Source organism: Lycium ferocissimum, chromosome 8 (genome assembly GCF_029784015.1).
Source record: "Lycium ferocissimum isolate CSIRO_LF1 chromosome 8, AGI_CSIRO_Lferr_CH_V1, whole genome shotgun sequence".
Classification (NCBI taxonomy): Eukaryota; Viridiplantae; Streptophyta; class Magnoliopsida; order Solanales; family Solanaceae; genus Lycium; species Lycium ferocissimum.
The window spans coordinates 29,196,628-29,219,482 of NC_081349.1; the positions used below are offsets into that span (position 1 = coordinate 29,196,628).

A 22,855-nucleotide genomic window follows, 5' to 3' on the forward strand; every position below is an offset into this window, starting at 1 on the left:
TTGGGATTTTTGGTAGTCTCACATTCTCTTTTCATCTACTCGCTCTCTTTTAATTTAATTTTTTTAAAAATATTTTTTACTTAGTTGAATTTCATATTGAACCATGATTCATGTCGCAATACTTAATTAGTTGGGATGTGTTTCATGTTTTTATGGAGATTTTGTTATTGTTGTGGTTGTTATTATTTATTTATTTATTTATTTATATATTTCTGATAATTTTCTTGAGCTTTTGGTGAGTATGAATCAAGGGAATCACTTTCTGTTATCAATTAGGAGGCAAACAACAAGAAATTTGTACGTAGAGATTTTGATAATTTTTCTTTTGAGTGTTTCTTTTTCTCTACAATATCTTTAAGATTTGAAGTATCTGATTGAGAATTTTGAATTTATTAATTTGTAATGAGATTATGCTAAACTTGACTAGAATTTTTAGCATTTGTAGGAATATTACTATGTTGCAGGTGAGGAAAGTATTTTTCACAACGACGACCCAATGTTGTACATAATATGACAAAGAACAAAAATATAACAAATGCTAAAAAGTTACTTATATTGTTATACTATACTAAAGTTAAATGTTCATACTAACTCTTGATGTGCGAGAGAAAGATACGAGCTTTTTCTATTGTTCAATTGAAGTATTAATCTTAAGCTTTCCAATTTTTAGGACCGAACATTTTCTTTTTTATTTACAAACTCTTTTTATTCCAATATGAGCTCCTCTTTGGATATCAATCTATACGTTTTAGGAGAAAAATAGATCTTTTTCGTTGATACCAATTATTTTCATTTTGGGATCATAATTTTTATGGGATTTTGATTATTTTCGTTTTTGTATCAAGCTGATGTTCTCGGAGAGAGAGGTTCCAGGCTAATAAAATGCCTATTGTGTTCTTATTCCACTTTTTTTTCTTCATATTTTCCTCTTGCTTTTCAAAGAATTTTTATGCATTTCAGCATGTCAGGTCTCTATGGTAAAATTGTATTTTCTTAGTAGAAATAATTATTCCCTTTAATTTGTCTCAATTTATAGGAAGGAAATCGGTGTCAAAACACTTAATTTTGACTATGAATTTAGGTATAGATTTTCAAATTTTTTAAATTACAATTTACATATTTAAAAGCTACACAAAAAGTTTTATGAGTCAACAAGCTGATGATCCAAAATACTTTAAAAAAAAAAAAATTGGAGAAAATTGCAGTCAAAGAAAAACTTATTTGACTCCCAAAACAATAATACATTCACATCAAGTGAGACGGAAGACTCATGTGGATTAATGCCTATACCTCTATTTTACTTATCCACATTCGTTTTTGTATTTTTTTATTTATTTTAGTTTTCTCTTCCATTAAATCTATAATTTTGTATCTGCAAGAGAATTATTTTTTATGACCGCGCGAACAAATACACTAGTAAAGAAAGAAAAATCGATAAGATGGTCGACATTGTAACACAATGATCCCATAGTCATTGCCTTGCAAATGTTGACCATGGGATGCCTTATTTCAATTTGACTACTTAAATGAAAGATTCAAGTATCTTTATTTGATAATTTGAGTTTGCAAATTATATTTTTCCCTACATTCCAATTTATGTTATATTTGCTTGGTCATAATTTTTTTTTTTTAAAGATTTTTTTAAAAACTTTTGGTGTAAATTAAAACAAATCACAAACATTTGTGTGGCACTACCCGGAACGAAGCCCAATCGATTTGTATCGGTCGGTCAAACAAACGAAGACTATAATTCGCGATCAAGTTGTTCGCTTCTATACCGGTTCGAAATTTCATTTTATTTGTAAAGTTGTTCAATATAATTGACCCATATCAAGGATAGGATGGAGCAGGGGTATACGTAGGGACTTCTTGAATGGGACTGTTAAATGATACTTGAAAAGAATTGGATACACAACTTGCTAAAATCGAGTCACAAGTCACAACTTGAATACGAAAAAAAAGAACGTGACACGAGAGCAAGGGTCCGATATGCAACTCATTCACCAGAAGTAATCTTGAAAGTTACAAACATTGTCTAAAAATTGAAGTGAATTAGTGTTGGATTTTATGCTTCCATTAAGAGTGAATTGATAGATGATCCATTTGATGAATTATGATTGTGTCCCACTCGTGTATCTAGGGATGTTTATTATTTAGACCGATTGAAATGAATTGAATTATTAACTGAGCTGTGACGTAATAGAAAATCCAGTTATTTGGGTTAAAATGAATCTCTTCAAAATTATTTTGTTCGATTAAAATTTAGAAGTGATATATGAGCTAAATTAGATCATCTCATTTAATTGGGTTCCACTAGAAAAGGATGACACTTCTAATTGGACTCTTTAAACCATATTAAATTAATGGGAAGTGGTAATGCCTTGTGGATTTTTCAACAGAAGATTAAGGCCCTTGCCCATAAACTTAGTAACTGGTCTAGAATGTCCATATGTAATGTCTTTGACATTGTCAAGCAAAAGGAAGACAACACTAGACTCATGGAAGATGCCTTTGAACAGGATGACACTGATGAGAATAGAGAACTTATGCATAAGGCACAGGCTGAATACAGATTATGGCTGAGCAAGGAAGAATCTATTCTCAAGCAAAAATCTAGAATTAAATGGGCCGAGGAAGGTGATACTAACTCCAAGTATTTCCATAGTGTTATCAAGCAAAAAAGAAGAAGGAATCAGATCCACAGGATCAAAAACAGGCAGGGGCACTGGGTTGAAGGCAACCAAGACATCTCTGAAGCTGCCATTCACTACTTCAGAGAAATATTTTCTAGTCAGCATGATGAAGATATGGGTAACATTTTGAGATGGGTGGAACCAGTCATTACTGATGAGGATAACTACAATCTAGAGGACATTCCTACTGAGGAAGAAATCAAACTGGCTGTTTTTTCCATTAATCCTAACAGTGCTGCAGGCCCTGATGGCTTCAATGGGCACTTCTACCAGACTTGCTGGGATACTATCAAGAATGAGCTGTGTAACTTTGTGCAAGAATACTTCAATGGGGCTAATCTTACAAAATTCTACACCCATACCTGCCTTGCCCTCATTCCTAAAGTCCAATCACCCACTAATTTCACTCAAATGAGACCTATCAGCCTGTGTAATGTCTCTAACAAGATCATCTCTAAAATCTGGACTATGATGATGGCCCTCTTATTACCAAAGCTGATTTTTGATAACCAAGCAGGCTTTGTCAAAGGCAGACTCATCACTGAAAATGTCCTTCTTGTACAAGAAATCATACATGGCATGAAGGAGAGCAATGATGGAGGTAATTTGGTCATCAAGCTGGACATGTCTAAAGCTTATGACAGATTATCCTGGGAATTTCTGTATAATGTTCTAAGGAGGATGGGTTTTTCTGAATGGGTTATTGGAGGGATTCACAGAGTAGTTTCCAACAATTGGCATTCTATCATTATCACTGGGACTAGATTCGGATTCTTCAACTCTTCCAGAGGATTGAAACAAGGAGACCCTTTGTCACCAGCTCTCTTCATCATTGCTGCTGAAGTGCTGTCTAGAGGATTAAAAACCTGCTTAACCAGAATCCCAACTTCAATGGCTTCTCTATGAGCAAGAATGGACCTCAGATTAATCACCTTTGCTATGCGGATGATCTGATTCTATTCAGCTCTGGAGAAAGGAAATCAGTCAAGCTATTAATGAAAGTTCTGAGGGATTATGAAGAAGCCTCAGGTCAAGAGATCAATAAGGATAAGACTAACTTCTATACCTATGGCATCCAGAGTAGAAGAAACATCAGAAGGCTACACAGATGGACAGGTTACAAACATGCTAAGCTTCCTTTCACATATCTGGGATGTCCTATATATACAGGAAGGAAAACATGCAATCTCTTCTCAGACCTAGCCACAAAGTTTCTCAACAAAGCAGGAGGGTGGCAAGGTAACATGCTCTCAGTTGGAGGGAAAACAGTTATACTTAAACACATTCTGCAATCCTAAACACTGTACTTAATGGTTGCCTTAGTCCCTCTAGTGACTATCATGAAGCAAATAGAAATGTACTTCTCCAACTCTTTTTGGGGAAAGAAAGATGATAAGAACAAGTATCACTGGAGCTCTTGGGAGAAGATGTCTTACCCTTATGAGGAGGGTGGTGTTGGATTCAAAAGACTCAGTGACATATTCAAAGCCTTTGCCACCAAGAGGTGGTGGAGATTCAGAACTAATGACAATTTATGGGCCAGATTCCTAAAGGCTAAGTATTGTCCTAGATCAAATCCTATTTCCAAAAAGAAAAACTCCAAAGACTCTAATGCTTGGAAAACAATGCTGAATACAAGAGCAGAAGCTGAAAAGTATATAATTTGGAGAATTGCTGAAGGGAAGGTCTTGTTCTGGTGGGATACATGGACTGCTTTTGGTCTTCTAAACCAACTGGTCAATCAAAATCTGAAGCTGGGCAACAATAAGGTAAATGAGTACAAGGTGGATGGAGCTTGGGACCAAACTAAACTCTCTGAAGTTCTGCCTCAACAAGTGACACATGCAATCACTCAACAAAGCATAAATACCAACAGCAAGGACAAAGCCATATGGACTCTCAACAATGATGGAAATTTCTCTATTGCCTCAGCCTTCAAACAACTGAGACAGAAGAGGGATATAATGACTCAATCCAAAGAAATTTGGAGTAAAGGTTTGCCTTTTAAAATTTCTTTCTTCATGTGGAGACTTATTAAAAAGAATCTTCCTTTTGATGACACTCTTACCAGGTTTGGAATCCAACCAGACACCAGATGCACATGCTGCAGAGTGGACAAACAGGAAACTTTGAACCATGTATTTGCTAGAAGTGAATTGGCACACAGAATATGGAAAATTGCTGAAGATCCATTGGGAATCAAATGTAGACACCAAAATGTGCTCACAACTCTAAATCACTGGTGGACCAAGAAACCAGCCAATGCTATGCACAAAGCCCTTCTTCAAATATCTCCTAGTATTGTATGCTGGGAGATATGGAAAGCTAGATATGTCAAAAAATATTAACAGAAAAATACAACCGATGCCAGAATCAGACAGAAGCTTCTTTTTCAAGTTAAGGTCACACTAGGCAAGGTCTTCAGCAGAATGGAACAGGAGTGGTCGTGGGAAGTTGTCTGTGACATGGCCTTGAACCGTGCACCAATGCAAATTCACCAAAATACCAGCCCGGGTCCAATTCGTACGGAAATGCCAGAACATTCCTCATACATTCTGAATACAGACGGGAGCTGCTCTTCTTCCTTAGCCATAGCAGGAGCAGGTGGAGTAGTTAGGAAAAGAAATGGAGAAATGGTTATGGCCTTTGCTAAACCAATTCAGTTCTTGACTAACAACTCTAGTGAAATTCAGGCAGCTCTCTATGGTTTAAAATGGTGTAGAATGGCTAATATTACTAACCTAACCTTACAACTAGATTCTCTTTTTGTTGTACAGATGATCATAGAGAAATGCAAAGTGCCATGGAACTACCAGAGGCTCTTAGAAGAGATCAAAACAATTGTCCATCAAAGAAATATCAAGGTGGTTCGCTGCTTCAGAGAAGAAAACATGGTAGCAGATGCAATGTCCAAACATGCTAACAGCCTGGATCAAGAAAGTTTCATATACCAAGAAAGAGAGCTACCAACCAAACAAAGTGCTTGGGAGCACTCAAAATGGATCAAATGGGATTGCTTTTTTTAGGATCAAAGCTTTATGCGTTCTTAACATACGGGATGGTTCTTTGAACCTCCTTAGATGAATAAGTTCCCATGGATCGACATCGGGGCTTAACGAGTTCTTGCTTAATCTCCAATGATGGGAACAACTTTTTGGTGCCCGATCATTCAATCCTGTATGTAGTAGCCGATAGTCACCCCCGAGTCAAAGGTTTCTTTTGATAGTTTGTAGGTCGCTATATACATGCCTATCTTAGTACTAGTTTCCCATTATTCGACAAAATATACCGTATTAGGATAGAAGAGGTAAGGTTTATGCCCTCCTCCTCGCTCTTTTTGTAATCATATGGTTATATAATCAACAAGGTAGGGGTCTATGCCAAACCCCCCACACCACAGACGTAAAAATCTGGGTGATTGGATGAAGGAAAAAAAAAAGAATTAATGGGAAGAAATGGCCAAATAACCGTTTTTTATAACACTAATTAAATATTAACCACCATTCCACTTTGTTATTAGTCGACTAGTTAAATCGTGTTGAGTTTAGGAGTACTTTCAGTCTTTCCTTTCTTGAAATGGTTTGAGGAGTGTTTTCCTTGTTTTCTTAAAAAGATTTATCAGGTTAAATTTAACTATCCAAAAGAAACATAAAGAGATCTATTTTGTGTAGGATGAGTGGCTCTAGTAAACTCTGTTCGTTTGGCACGCGGGATAAGGTGAGATATCCCAATATTTGTATTAAGTTTGGTATTAATTTTATACTCTGTTTGGTACAAGGTATAAAATTATCCCAGAATAATTTTATACCTTGTACCAAACAGAGTATAAAATGAAGCCCAAAACTAATTCTGGGATATCCCACCTTATCCCATCATTGTTGGGATTATTTTATCCCACCTTTCAGATGGGATAAATTAATCCCAGGACTATAATCTCAGAATTATAATACCGGAATAATTTAATCCGCGTACCAAAAGACCACTAATGTAATAATGACCATATCTTAATGAAGTTTGGTTAAGGTGACGAAAGTTATATGGGTAAAATATATTCTATACAATGGTTAGTTAGGATGCCATGTTACTATGGTTTGATAGACATGGCAACATGTACTCTTTCTTGTGTTGATAGAATGACCACATTTTTTATGTTATCATTTATGGAATGACCACATTGTGATGCTGCAATTTGTTCACAAAGGACACTATAAATAACGTTCCAACCTATGCTCATATCTTCACATTATTGTGAGTGATGAACAATGGTGTACCCCAGAGGTGTGAGCCTGGGAACACAGGTGCATTTTGGTCTTTTTGTTTGTAATTACTGGACCTAAATATACTTGTGTTCTCAGGTCACCCCTTTGGGGTCACCTTGCTTTTTTTTATTTTCTTCCCTCAATTCTTGTTTTTTTCTTCTTTTCAATTTGAATTCCTCATTTTTCTTTCTTTATTTATAGCTTGTGAGAGTTTCACTCTTTTTTACAGCAACGTCTACGAATGCTACTCGATTAAGGTACTGTCATTTCGCTTCTTAAATTTTCTTTTACTAACTAATTCATGTATCAGATGCAGTTGAAAAATTAGTAGAGACGTATTTACAAATTCTTTTTTCATCGAAGAATCATTCAAAGAGCCGGATTTCTCAACTCCAACATTGTCAAGAAGTTGTTGATAGTTTTATGTTAATTTTTGACGCCTGTTCGACGGATTATGTAGTTGAAGTTTCAAAAATTCCGACAATGTTTACATTTAGTTGTGTTCATTTGAGAATGGTATATTACAGCAAACATATCAGGATTTATTTTTATGGTGACACAATGACACCATTAGTTGTTGGCTTGCAATGTTGCCCTTAGGTATACGTTATTTCAAATTGACTTTTAGGAAAGAACGGTCCGAGCATCTTTATTTAAATTTATCAATTATTAGATCTTTTCTTTCAAAGATAACGTGTTGCAAAAGTATTTGATGGATCTTTAGGATCTTATGTAGTCGATCTTATTTGTTTTTCTTTTCTTTGGGATGACAAATTAGGTGACTGTTTCATCTAAAATATTTGAATTAATGAAGGAAATATTATTTACCTAATTAAATCCTCCACGTGCTTGTAAGCACTTAAATTTAATTGAATTTAAATTCATAAAATAATGTGAACTACATTAAGTGCAAGACGATAAATCCGAATAGATATTACGGCTAATGCAATTGAATTAATTATTTAAATCTAATATATATGGATCAAGTAATAAGTCCAAATGCATTGGCCTAGTCCTTTAAATTGCGCTACAAATAATGAGCCGAAGGTTCAAATGACCTTTAGCTCATCTTAAAATCTAGGTTCATATTATGTGTCAAATGATGTGACAATCTAAATCAAATAAACGAGCCAATGGAATCATGTCACACGTCAAGAAAAGATGGTATGTCAAGTCAAATCAAATACTTTGTCAGGTCTGCAGATGACATGTTCTGGTCAATCAAATTGGAGCTTGTATTCGTATAGTAGAAGAGATTCAGAACAAGATCTGTGGAAAAGTGCTTGTGGATAAATGCTACAAATTTCGCTAAAAGCTACAAACATTCAAGCATACATTACTCCCAAAATATTCAAGGATCAATAATAAAATAACTCAAGATTCAAAGCGCGTTCAAGTTGAAGCTTTTTTTTTTTTTGTTTTTTTTTGTTTTTGTAAAGTGAAATTTGTATTCATTATTCATGGCAATTATCCAAGTGTTCATGACGAATAATTCAACTCCAAATTTGAGATGACGATTCAAGATCAAGCTATTCACGTCCTTGAATCAAAATGAAATTCAAATTCAACATAGTTTATATTATTGTTGGGGACAATAGTTTATATTATTGTTGGGGACAACCAGAGAAGTAGTAACAAGATTATAACGCTTAGTACTTGAAATCAAATACCACATTTGTTTCTCAATTTTCAAGTCTTGATAATTTTTAAAAAGCAAAATTTGTTGTTTACAATGCTCTCTTCAAGTGGGGATATATTCTTTTTTCATGGGCTAAGCACGTGAGAATTTTATTGATAGAAGGCGATTGTGACTTGAATTCACGACGTATGTTGGTTTTGTATCATATTGAAGTATGTGGCTATCTCAACATGATATTAGAGATACATTTTATAAGCTTATTTGGACGTGCGCAAGAATGCTAGAAATGCTACCATTTTTTTCACAAGGGAGGTATTACTATACATAACAGCTTTGCCTTTACCCCCCAAAAAAAAAGATATACAGCTTTATAAACTGACCACTCAAAAGCAAAAACTTCTTTATGTAATATTAATTAATAAATTAAATTGTAGTGATATCAACTTTAATTTGTGGTTGCATTATTAGACAACTCTGGTCTCTGTTTGAGCTTAATCGGGGAATATCAAGAAAGAGAAAAAAATTAATCTTGAAAAGGACCTTAATTTGAATACAAATTGCCAAGTCCTGTCACAATATAAGTCGCTCCTATAATACGAAAAATATGTGCCTGAGAACGAGAGTCCGTTATACAACTCACCCTCTATAAAAGTATTAATCTTGGATAGGTACAAATTAATATTGTCTAAAATAAAAGTGAATAAAAGTCGGATTGGAGAACTTGATTAAGAGTGAATGGACAGATGATTGATCTTATGTTTACGTGCCCCATATGTTTGTGTATCTTGGGATGATTAATACGTGGAATAAGTTAATTTGGCCATTTGTTTGGCATATAAAAGGATTTTATGGTCAGTTATTGGATTGAATAAGAAATTTATAGTTACAATAAGTTGAGTTTATGTTCAAGTATGAAAGACGAGTCACTATGCACAACAAATCAAGAAAAGGAGGAAAAACATATCATCGAGAGTGAGTGGTAGCTTGATGGTTTAAAATGGACATTTCTAATTGTACTTGTAATACCATATTGAGTTAATGCAATTGTACATCTAGTGGGCGTGATGGTATCAGGAAGTTCAATATTTACTATATATACATAAAAAATGATCTTATATATACAGTATGATTTTCGGTGAAAGGGACTCGGATGAATCCCTCTCGCCCCACTGGCTCTGCCATGATACATCTCGCATTGGTCCAGTTATCTAACAGTCTTTAAAATGGTCAACACTCAACACGATCTAATAAGTAAATTACGAATTGGAAAAAGTTTACTTAATTTCTAATTACTGTGTTATCCTTCGAAAGATACTCGGGGCTTAATATAGGAGTAGTGTAAATAAAATCAACTCACATGCTACTCCATAAAATACGATAATTTTCCTTATTACTACTGTTACTTTATGAATTTTGTTTATTAAGCTTAGAGCAGTTTTATGAGTATTATACTAGGTTATTACAATGATTCCAGAGATATGACAACATAGTATGTATATTCTCCTTGTGTTGATAGAATGACCACACTGTGATGTTGTAATTACATTACAAGGAAGGCACTATAAAAACGGCCAATGTGTGAATTATATCTTCTCATTATTGTGAATGATGAACAATGGTGCACCCCAGAGGAGTGAGCCTTGGAACACAGGTGTATTTTGGTCTTTTTGTTTTGTAATTACTGGACCCAAATATACTTGTGTTCTCAGGTCACCCCTTCGGGGTCACCTTGCTTTTCTTTTTTTTTTTCTTTTCATTTTTCTCCTTCAATTCTCACTACTAGAAAAAGAGGTTTTTCTTGACCGATATTTGGTGGAAAACTTGTGCTATAAAACATTATTTTTTCACCGCACAATTTCACTTGGAAAACGCATAGTGAGAAACAAGTTCACATTGAATCGCTGGGAAACTTGCTAATTTTTCCTTTTGAAAACAGTACTATTTGGTTTTTCCCACCGACATTCAGTGGAAAATAGCCCCTGAATATTTTTCGATGGGAAAATAATGGTTTTTTAGCAGTGTTGTTTTCTCTTTTTCAATTTGAATTCCTCAACTTTCTTTCATTATTTATAACTTAGCAAGATTTTCACTCTTTTTACAACATCCAATGCTATTCGATCAAGGTATTATCATCTCACTACTAATTTTTTTTTTACTGACTTATTCATGTATCAGATGCAGTTGAAAATTTCGTCAAGACCTATTGACAAATTCTTTTTTCATCGAGGAATCATTCAAGAGCTAGATTTCATCAACTCCAGTTTGAAGCGCCATCAAGAAGCCGTTGATGATTTTTTTTATTTCTGATGGTCGTTCAATGGATATTTTCATCGAAATTTACAGATATTCCAGCTGTGGATCTTTCATTAAATACATTTAGTTGTGTTCATCTTTTTGGTTTACTAGTCTCTGTGTTCGTGCGTTGCACGAATATATCTTGCATGAAATACATACTTAAAATAATAAACTTTCAGCTTATAATACAGAACAATTTTCTTACAAAAATAATACTTATAATATTGAAGTACATAAAAATTGATTGATATTATTGAATCAACATTTCACACGCTTTGACCTATGTGCAATGTCTTTAAATGGAAATTCTATTTTTAAGCTTTTGAAAAACAACTTCTGTAACTATTCTAAAACACTTACGTTTTTCCTATAAGTTTGGCCAAATACCTTAACTCTCTAAAATAAGCATAAAACAATAATTTATGATTCTCAAAAGACCGACCAAACAGATTAGTAATAATTATTTTTAGAAATTGTGTCAATTTTGTTAACCACCCATGTCCTTAGTCTACAATCGACTTTGTTATCGAAAACTTTATGCACTTCAAGTTGATTCTTGAATTCTATCCATTAATTATTTTGATTACTGATTTCTCAATATAATTTTTATTTTTATTCAAATGTTAGGCTTGAGAAAAAAGAAGTAATTCTTCCCTTACATGTACTCAAATTTCATAAAGTTACCTTATCCTTATATAATTTTTAAACTGCAAACGTTTATTTCTTTTTTAGTTTTTAATAAGAAGTCTATTCATCCGGAAGTAGTATTTCTTTAAAATTCTGTTTATATTCTTTTTGCCAAACATTATTCCGAAAAATATTTTCATGCGCAACTTTCTTTTGTATGCTTTTTTCTATTTTATTGTAATAGTAGCATAATATTATTATTAAATATACTTTTTTCCATGGAAATTAATATACTTTGAAATTAATCGTACTTGCCAATGGCAAGATATTTCATATATTTCATTTTTTGGTTTTTAGCATTTATTTATTTTACAAAAAAAATAAGTTGATATCTATAGGGAAGGTATAATATTCTTAAAAGAAAACAATTGGACCCTCTCTATAACGTTTGAAGTCGTTACATTATTTGGGAGCATGACTTCTATACCAAATAGGATTTAATTATGTCCCAAGCAACTTTTGGAAGCTATTGGTTTCATAATTCTCTGAATAACCCATCACGGATTGGAATCCATACTTTGCAGGGATAGATAATTTTATGTATAAAAGGCTTGGACTCTACAACAATTAAAACAATTGTACGTTTTTGGTCATTAATATTGAAGAGATAATTTGAATATAGAGGGTATAAAAGTCGTTCAATATTTAAAGGATATTTTGGTCAATCTATATTTATATTCATGCTTTTAAAATAATATAGATTTGAATTGGTATATTAGAATATCTTTTTATTATGACACAACGACCCCATTAGTTGTTGCAATATTTCCCTTAGGATACCTTATTTCAGTTTGACTTCAAGAAAGAACGATCTGAGCATCTTTATTTTAACTAATTTAGTGTACGTGCAAATATATTGCATCAATCAATATAAAATGTGTAAGAGAAGAATAAATTGTTGAAAAAAATTACTTGGCGTTAAACGAAATACAATAATTTTTCTTTGATTTCTACAAAGAAAAATGAAATTCGAAACTCTTTTTGCAAATTAAATATAACAGTTGTAACTACTTCTACAATATATTCGATTGTTTCATTTAAAATGAACTAATTAACAATGAAAGAGCAATTCACTGCATTTATTTATCCATTCTATACAGTAAATTTTTCCAGTACTCCCAAAAAGAAAAAGTTTTCCTATACTTCCTATTGCCTATTCATGAAAATCAAACAAAAACAACTCAAAAGCTAGAAAGAGCTAAATGGTCTTTCACACTTGCCTCATTCCATCCTAGTAATCACCTTCATTATGAATAATGAATGAGAAATTTCAAATATAGTAGATTCAATACCATTTAACCCCAGTCTTCAAAGGACTTGTAAAATACTGCACAGTTTAAGTCAATGGCTCTAGTTTTGACAAGGTGATTATAATATACATATTTTTCGTTAGAAAATAGAAAGACATAACTGAAGAGCATCACACCATACAAAGAAGAAAAGCTTTAAACATGCTTACCGACAATAAACTGTACAATGCAACAAGTATACAATCAATTATGAAGTTTATTATATAAACTACCTGTCAGTTTGAAACCTATCCAACAAGAGGTTTATGCAACTTTACACACCTAAAAACAATAGTTACCGAAAACCTATTATACTTGAAATCAAATACTAAATTTGTTACTCAATTTTCGAGTCTTGATAATTTTTAAAAGCAAAATTTGTTGTTTACAATGCCCTCTTCACGCGTGGATCGATTTTTTTTTCATGGGCTAAGCATGTGAGAATTTTATTGATAGTAGGCAATTGCGACTCGAATTCACGACATATGTTAGTTTTGTACCATATTGAAATATGTGGCTATCTCAGCATGGTATCAGAGATACATTTTATAAGCTTATTCGGACGTGCGCAAGAATGCTAGAAATGCTACCATTTCTTCACAAGGGAGGTATTAGTATACATATCAGCTATGCCTTTACCCAAAATAAAAATCTAAATATACAGCTTTGTAAACTGACCACTCAAAAGCAAAAACTTCTTAATTTATGTAATATTAATTAATAAATTATAATTGTAGTGATATAAGTTTAACTTGTGGTTGCATTATTCGACAACTCTGGTCTCTATTTGAGCTTTATCGGGGAATATCAAGAAAGAGAAAAAAATTACTCTTGAAAAGGACCTTTGAATACAAATTGCCAAGTCCTGTCACAATTATAAGTCGCTCCTATAATACAAAAAATATGTGCCTGAGAACGAGAGTCCGTTATACAACTCACCCACTAAAAGTATTAATCTTGGATAGGTACAAATTAATATTGTCTAAAATAAAAGTGAATAAAAGTCGGATTGGAGAACTTGATTAAGAGTGAATGGACAGATGATTGATTTTATATTTACGTGCCCCATATGTTTGTGTATCTTGGGATGATTAATACGTGGAATAAGTTAATTTGGCCATTTGTTTGGCATATAAAAGGATTTTATGGTCAGGTATTGGATTGAATAAGAAATTTATAGTTATAATAAGTTGAGTTTATGTTCAAGTATGAAAGAAGAGTCACTATGCACAACAAATCAAGAAAAGGAGGAAAAATATATCATCGAGAGTGAGTGAGGGCTTGATGGTTTAAATGGACATTTCTAATTGTACTTTTAATACCATATTGAGTTAATGCAATGGTACATCTAGTGGAGGAGGCAGGATTGTATTAGGGGTGCAACATTTGCTATACAATCAAACATCTCTATAACATTATTGGGTCCGAAATTTTTTGGGCACAAATTTTTTTAAAAAAAAAAATGACTGAATAATAGAATATCTGTATACGCCTATAACAATATTAACATTTAAATAATATTTCACTGTTATAGGCAAAAAAGATGCATAAAATCTAATTTTTTATTTAAAATTGCCAAATTTTAAGCTTAATCAACGAAGAAAAATGTTTTAGTGATGAAAATATATATATTCATATAATATGATGAAAATATATATATTCATATAGTAATATTCTTTGTCACAAATAGTCTATTAAAGGATCAAATATTTGATTAAAATCTCTATACTTATTATTGATAATCATAGATATTCTTTTTTATAAAGATGAAAATTATTATATTACCAAAAAAAGAAGATAGTTGTTATATGGGAGGTAATTTTACAAAGCGTGTGTTATTATAAAATTGTTGTTGTTGTTGTAGGTAAAATGCTACTATAAAGAACTAAAATATAACATAAAAAATCGGTTTCGAAAAAACTTGGTTGTTATAGAGAGGTGATGTTAGATGCGGATGTTGTTATAGAGAGTTCTTACTATATGTACATAAAAAGGATCTTATATATACAGTATGATTTTCGGCGAAAGGGACTCGGATGAATCCCTTTCACCCCACTAGCTCCGCCACCAGATACATTTCGCATTGGTCCAGTTATCTAACGGTCTTTAAAATGGTCAACGCAATCTAATAAGTAAATTACTAATTGAAAAATGTTTACTTACTAATTACTATGTTTGTTATCCTTCAAAAGATACTTGGGGCTTAATATATATAGTAGTTTAAATAAAATAAACTCACATGCTACTCCGTAAAATTCGATAATTTTCCTTATTACTATTACTTTATGAAGTTGTTTATTAAGCTTAGGGCAGTTTTATGAGTATTATACTAGTTTATTACAATGATTCTAGAGATATGACAACACAGTATATATATTCTCCTTGTGTTGATAGAATGACCACACTGTGATGCTGCAATTGCATTACAAGGCACTATAAAAAAGGGCCAACATATACTTATATCTTCTCATTATTGTGAATGATGAACAATGGTGCACCCCAAAGGAGTGAGCCTTGGAACACAGGTTTATTTTGGTCCTTTTGTTTTGTAATTACTGGACCCAAATATACTTGTGTTCTCAGGTCACCCCTTTGGGGTCACCTTGTTTTTTTTTTTGGTTTTATCCTTCAATTCTTGTTTTTTCTTTTTTCTTTCAATTTTTCAATTTGAATGTCAACTTTCTTTCATTATTTATAGCTTGAGAGATTTTCGCTCTTTTTATGTCGTCTACGAATACTACTCGATCAAGGTATTGTCATCTTACTACTTAATCTTTGTTATACTAATTTATTATATTCAGGTCATGTATTAGATGCAGTTGAAAAAATTGTCAGGACGTATTGACAAATTCTTTTTTCATCGAAGAATCATTCGAAGAGCTGGATTTCGTCAACGCCAGTCTCAAGCACTGTGAAGAAGCCTTTGATAATTTTTTATTTCTGAAGGCCGTTCAATGGATATTTTCATCGAAATTTTAAGAAATTCCAGCCGTGGATCTTTCATTAAATACATTTAGTTGTGTTCACCTTTTTTGGTTCATTTGAAATGGTATATTAGAATATCTTTTTATTATTATGACACAATGACCCCATTAGTTGTTGCAATATCGCCCTTAAGATACCTTATTTCAGTTTGACTTCAAGAAAAAACGATCTGAGCATCTTTATTTAAATTTATCATTTATTACATCCTTTCTTTCAAAGATAATGTGTTTCAAAAGTATTTGATGGATTTTTAGGATCTTGTGTAGTTGAACTTATATGTTTTTATTCTCTTTGGAATGTTGAATTATGTGATTGTTTCATCTAAAAATTTAAATTGGTGGAGAAAAACTTTTATTTACCTAATTAAATCTTCCACACACCCGTAAACATTTACATTTACTAAAATCAAATCCATAAAATAATCTGAACTACATTAAATTCAAAACTATAATCCAAATAGATATTACGGCTAATAAAACTGAATTAATTATTTAAGTCTAATATATATGGACCAAATAAAAAGTCCAAATGCATTGACCTAGCCCTTTTAGTTGGGCTACAAGTACTGAGCCACTATTATTAGCCCAAGGTCCAGATGACCTTTATCCTATCTGAAAACCTAGGCCATGCCACGAGTCAAATGATGTGGCAATCGGAATCAAATAAATGAGCCAAGAAAAGGTGGCATGCTAAGTCAAATCAAATAACCAATAGAATTGTGTAGATGACATGTATTGATCAATCAAATTGAAGCTTGTTAGATGAATGTGACTGGTCAGTTTAAATGAATCAATTAAATCACACAAGCTACACCATACAACTATAAATAGAGGTGTTCATAACTATAGAAGAGGACCAGAATTCAGAACAAGAAGCAAAAAAGAGCTCGTCAATCAAATACCACAAATTTCTCTAAAAAATGTAGCCGCCCAAGCATTTATACACTACTACAAAGTATCTAAGGATCAAGACTAAAATAACCCAAGATTCAAAGCGGTTTCAAGGTGAAGATTATTTGTTTGCAAAGTGAAATCTATATTCATTATTCATAGCAACTATCCAAATGTTTGTGGAGAATAATTCAAATTCAAAGGTGAAGATTCAAGACCAAGATGTTCAAGCTCTTGAATCAAAATAAACTTCAAGTTCAACATAGTTTATATTATTGTTGGGAAGAATCATAGGAGAAGTATTGAGTTATAACACTTATTATATTTTAAATCAACTACTACATTTGTTACTAAAATTAATTTCGAGTCTTGATTATTTTTCAAAAAGCAAAATTTGTTGATTACAATGCCTCTTCACGTATGGATTGATTCTTTTTTTCATGGGCTGAACACGTGAGAATTCTATTGATAATAGAAGAATTGTGACTCGAATTCTTGACCTATGTCGATTTTAAATAATGTTAGAAGTATGTGGTATCTCATCATGATATTTGAGGCAAATTTTATAAGCTTATATGCACAACTTCTGTCTCGAATCATGTTTTATTGTTATGGACTTCTCTCTCCCTACTTTGGTATTGGAGCTGCTATAGCTCTTTCAATTCAGCCTATCAAGTTATCAACATTTCGTTGGACGAACTCAATATAATCAATATTATAATATGTCTCCTTCTCCTTCAAGCTTGCTCTGAATCTCCTCTCTATTTGTTTAAAAGAAAAATCCACGTATAAAGCCAAAAATTGAATTACACGTGCGCAAGAATGTTTGAATTCTTTCACAAGGGAGGTATTATATCAGGCGGCGCAGCCAGGATTTTCACTAAGAGAGTTCAAAACTATAAAGTAGTAAACAAACGAAGAAGCTAAGGGGATTCAACATCTACTATATATATATAAAAAATAATTTTAACCTTGTATATACTGGTTTCGCCCGTGATTATATCAATATCAACTTTACCTTTACCTTTACCCAAAAAAAATCCAGCTTTGCAATATGAGTAAATGACTACTCAAAACGAAAAACTTCTTTATGTAATATTAATGAATTATAATGATAGTGATATCTACTTCAACGTGGTTGCGTTTGAGCTTTATCGGGGAATATCAAGAAAGAGAAAAGAATTACTCTTGAAAAGGACCTTAAAATACAAGTTGCCAAGTCCATTCACTCCTATGATAAAAAAAAGGATGTGGCCTGAGAACGAGAGTCCGTTATGCAACTCACCCATTAAAAGTACTAATCTTTAATAGGTACAAATTAATATTTTCTGAAACAAAAGTGGAATTGGAGCACTCGATTAAGAGTGAATCGACAGATGATTGATTTTATGATTACGTGCGTCATATGTTTGTGTATCTTCAATACATGGATAACTTAAATTTGGCCATTTGTTTGGCATATAAAAGGATTTTATGGATCGGATATTGGATTGATTATAATTAAAATAAGTTGAGCTTATGTTTAAGTATGAAAGACGAGTCCCTCTGGGTATGGAGTTGTCTTTGTTAGGGAACGCTTTACCTGACTAATGTAGATTTTCTTGTACAATTCAAATTTAATGACTAATATTCGAATGTGAATGCGAAACCCTACGAGAAATCCAAAAAGAAAAACTAAGTGACTATGTAAAATAAATCAAGAAAAATAGGAGAAACATCATCAAGAGTGAGTGAGAGCTTGATGGTTTAAAATGGACATTTCTAATTGTACTTGTAATACCATTTTTTTTTTTTTTGGTTTCCCATCCCGGTGTTAGGTACCCGCATTGGAGCCCAACTATATCCGACTTATAATATCATATTGAGTTAATGCAATGGTACATCTAATGGCTGAGGCGTAATTTTATTATAGGATTCAACATTTACTAGCTATATGTATATAAAATTAAATGAACTTATATTTACAATATGATTTTCGATTTAGGGATTCGGATGAATCCCCTTTCGCCCCACTAACTCTGTGCCTAGATATACAAAATCGTACCCTCTCTATAACCGCACTCGCATATAACAAAGACCTCTCTATAACAAATGTTTTTCGAACCGATTTTTTGTGTTATATTTTACTTCTGTATAACAACATTTCACCTATAACAGCAACAACCAACTTTATAAACAGTACGCTATTTGTAAAATTACCCCTATATAATAACTATCTTCTTTTTTTGGTAATATAATAATTAACCATCTTTATAAAAATAGAATATCTATTATTACCAATAATAAGTGTAGAGATTTTGACCAAATATTTGATCATTTAATACTCTATTTATGACCAAAAAAATCATATATATATATATATATATATATATATCTATATATATATATATATATATATATATATATATATATATATATATATATATATTCATTATTAAACGATCTTCCTTCGTTATACAAAGTGTGATTAAGCTTAGAATTTGACAATAAAAAATTAAAATTCGATTTTATGCTTTTTTTTTCCTATAACAGCGAAGTATTATTTAAATGTCAATGCTTTTATAGGTGTATAACAGTCATCCTCTATAATAGCTGAAAAATTTCGGACCCAACGATGTTGTTATAGAAAGGTTTGACTGTATCTCGCCAAGGCGATCTCATAAGTAAATTACTAATTGGAAAATGTTTACTTACTATGTTATTGTAATACTTAAATAGGAGAAGTATAAATAAAATCAACTCACATGCTACAGAAAGTTTAGCTACGCCGTAAAATACAATAATTTTCCTTATTTCTATTACTTTATGTCGTTTTTTTATTAAGCTTAGAGCAGTGTTATGAATATTATACTGGGTTATTACAATGATCCCAGAGATATTATTACAATGATTCCAGAGATATGACAACATAGCATGTATATTCTCCTTGTGTTGATAGAATGACCACATTGTGATGCTGCAATTTGTTGACAAGGGGCACTATATATAAAGGCCAACATATGCTAATGTATTCTCATTATTGTGAATGATCTAACAATGGTGCACCCCAGAGGAGTGAACCTTGGAACACAGGTGCATTTTGGTCCCCATCTTAATTGCTGGACCAAATATATTTGTGTTCTCAGGTCACCCCTTTGGGTTCACCTTGTTTTTTTCTTTGTTTAATAGAGTTCATTCACTTGTTTTTTTCTTTGTTTAATAGAGTTTATTCACTTTCAATCTTTTCTTGTTTTAATTGAATTCCTTTATCATTATTCTTTATATAGCTTGTGACTTGTGAGATGATTTCCATTCTTTTTATAACATCGTCTTCGAATTGTACTCAATCAAGGTATTGTTATCTCAGTACTAAATTTTTCCAAGGTTTACTAACTTATTTCATATATGAAATGTAGTTTGAAAAGGTCTTGCAGACATATTGACAAATTCTTTTTTCATCGAAGAATTACTCTAAGAGCTGGATTCCGTCAACTCCAGCACCATCAAGAAGTTGATGATATTTTTTATATTTCCAACAACCGTTCAACTGAGTACTTCTCTTTGAATTTTCAAAAAATTCCAACAGTGTCTTTCATTAAATATATGTAGTTGTTTTCATCTTTTTGTTCATTTGAGAATGATATACTATCGCAATAAATTTAAAATATCTTTTTGTTCTTAATAGAGCAATCAATGTTTGATTTATCCCTATAGATCTTGATTTATTAGTTATTTCGAAGGTGTGACTAGAGAGACTTTAATTGGTGGAGCGATTTTTGAGCGATTTTTGGTTTTCATCCGATCTCTGGCCTTCACTTTAGGCTTAACTAATCCGAATTTGGATCGAAAAATTAAAAATGACTTAATTTTCAATACTCGAATCCGTAATCTTTAATTAAAAAAGAATGTCTTACTTTCTTACCACCAACTGCAACATTGTGGTGGTGGTAGCGATTAAAGGGAAAGAATCCCCACATATTATCCTCATTTGAACACACGGGAGGTCCATTTTTTGGATTCTTCCATTGCTTAGAAAAATTGCTAACTTGTTTATCACAAGAGTGTTGTTTGAAATTATAATTATACAAAGATATCTTGAGTATCAGTTGTTATAACTCCAAATAACAATTATCCTACACCACAATATTTTCTGAAACTGATTTCCTCTTAAATGGTTCTACATTTAAGTGGATTTCAAATATTTGTTCATTTTTTAATTAGTCGTAAGTGGGTTTCAAATACTTGTTCATTTTTTAAAGAGAAAATCAGAATTTTCTTATTGTACAACTAAGGGATGCAGAGAAGGGATATGAGATCTCTCCATTTTTAACTAGAAATTTTGGAAGAAAGTTCAGGCAAAGAGTGATTCCCTCTTAAATGGTCCCACATAATCAATTAGCCCGTCACCGTGTTTCAAGTACTTGAATTAAAAAAAAAAAAAAAAAAAAGATAATACATCAACCCTCTTAAACTGTTACATTTTTATTAGCTTCATATTTAAACTATGCCTAGTTTACGGTATCCCCAGAACTACAACTTTAAGGTGCTAATAAGAAACCTCACCCTAAGCTATCACATTTTTACAAGTTTCATACTTAAATTATGCCTAATTTATATTATCTCCAACTATAACTTTCATGTGCTAAACCTCCTTGCACACTATATGTTATGTAAGTGTATTTACCCTCCCAAAAATCTTTAAAAGAAATGTCAAATGGCACTACATGTGTTATTTAATAAATTATTTTTCAAATTTCGTTTAGATTTTTTATAGGTTTAGTTATTATATAAATTCTAACTGAATAAGTAAAACTAAAGAGAGTTAAAAGTTAAAATGAATTAAAAGTTAATAGGGAGATAAGAAAAGGCAAAAGAGAGAAATATAAGGGAGGCCACTTTTATCCCATTTCGCTCAGAGCTCGCTGTAGAGAAATTAAAGCAAATGAGTTTTCATTTAGTTCGATTTCACAGTGATTTCAGTCTATAAATTTTTATTTTATCGTGTCTTTGGATTGAAAGATGTAAATTAAGTATTGTGAATAAAAAAATTCTAAACTTTGAAAGGTTGAAGAACATATCTATATATTGGTAGGTTCTTTTTCTGTCTCCGTCCTCTGTTTTGATGAGTTCATCGCTTGATTAGTCGTTAAAATCCACGTAGATGGCTTTTTTCGCCCTTCACCCGCCTCTAAGGATGTGGTTACTCTACAACACTTTGTCATCTGTCAAGCCGATGGGTTTTTAGTATCCGAAAGTTATAGTTCAGGGGTAATGTAAACTAGGTACTCCTTTCATCTATTTTTACTTGTCCTCTATACTAAAAATAGATGTCCATTTTTATTTATCTATTTTAGAAAATCAAGATAGAATTTAACACTTAGTTCCTAAATTAACCATTAATATTTATTATAATCAGTTCCGAATGGATTTTCCAAAATATTGCAGTTATTATATTCAAAGATTGATATAGTAAAATTGTCATTCTATTTTTGACTCCTTAACAGGCGTGCCAAGTCAAAAGAATATGAAACTAACAGAAAAATTTAATTGGGAGCGGTTGTTTTTTTTTTTTTTTGGGGGGGGGGGGTTAGCATATGAAAATTATAATGTATGGGTAAGGTAAACTACATATATAATTCAAAATGTGAAACTAATAAAAATGTGATAGTTTAGAGGGGTTTTTTTTTTTTTTTTGATAAATTATCTCTTAATCTTAAGAAAAGAATCAATGTTTTCTTTTTTATTTATACTCCGGCCATCCCGATTTAGGTGTTTTAATTTCCTTTTTTGATTTGTCACAAAAATAGTGTATTTATAATTAATAAGTTGACAATTGAAACATCCTATATGACAAGCTTAAAATCATAAGATTCAAAGAGCCCGTTTGGCTTAGCTGATAAGTTTGGCAAAAATTTAGCCGTAAAAGCCATTTTTCGTACTTAAAATGTTCTCAAAAATAAGTTGATCCGTTTGGCCAAAAAAAAAATAAATTTATAAGTCAAAATAAAAATAAAAATTAGGCTATCCCAACTTTTTTTTTTTTTTTTACTTATAAGTTATTTTTAGCTTATAAACTGTTTTTTTTTTAAGTCCATCCAAATTAGCTCAAATAACATTTTAGTACATTACACGCATCTTT

The 22,855-nt window shown here is 31.9% G+C and overlaps 1 protein-coding gene and 2 long non-coding RNA genes across 3 annotated transcripts; all 3 read left to right on the plus strand.

Moving 5' to 3' along the window:
- The first annotated feature begins 3,595 nt into the window (after positions 1-3,595).
- Positions 3,596-5,719, plus strand: LOC132066235 (uncharacterized). The gene is made up of 3 exons (XM_059459586.1): positions 3,596-3,932; positions 4,017-4,996; positions 5,045-5,719. Exons 1-3 carry the CDS (start codon positions 3,596-3,598, stop codon positions 5,717-5,719), a joined length of 1,992 nt encoding a protein of 663 aa, XP_059315569.1.
- A 1,220-nt stretch (positions 5,720-6,939) lies between these two features.
- Positions 6,940-15,934, plus strand: LOC132066808 (uncharacterized). The gene is made up of 2 exons (XR_009416944.1): positions 6,940-7,214; positions 15,682-15,934. It is a non-coding gene; the product is annotated as an uncharacterized LOC132066808 (long non-coding RNA).
- Positions 15,935-19,638: 3,704 nt separating this feature from the next.
- LOC132066809 (uncharacterized) lies at positions 19,639-20,604 on the plus strand. The gene is made up of 3 exons (XR_009416945.1): positions 19,639-19,906; positions 19,940-20,068; positions 20,181-20,604. It is a non-coding gene; the product is annotated as an uncharacterized LOC132066809 (long non-coding RNA).
- Positions 20,605-22,855: the final 2,251 nt, after the last annotated feature.

Bases quoted from the DNA above. Each gene is read 5' to 3' on its own strand.
- LOC132066235 (XM_059459586.1), top strand. From the start codon at position 3,596: ATGAGCAAGAATGGACCTCAGATTAATCACCTTTGCTATGCGGATGAT. The intron at 3,933-4,016 runs GTAACATGCTCT...TGGTTGCCTTAG, and splicing joins CAAAGCAGGAGGGTGGCAAG to TCCCTCTAGTGACTATCATG. The intron at 4,997-5,044 runs GTATGCTGGGAG...AAATATTAACAG, and splicing joins TTCAAATATCTCCTAGTATT to AAAAATACAACCGATGCCAG.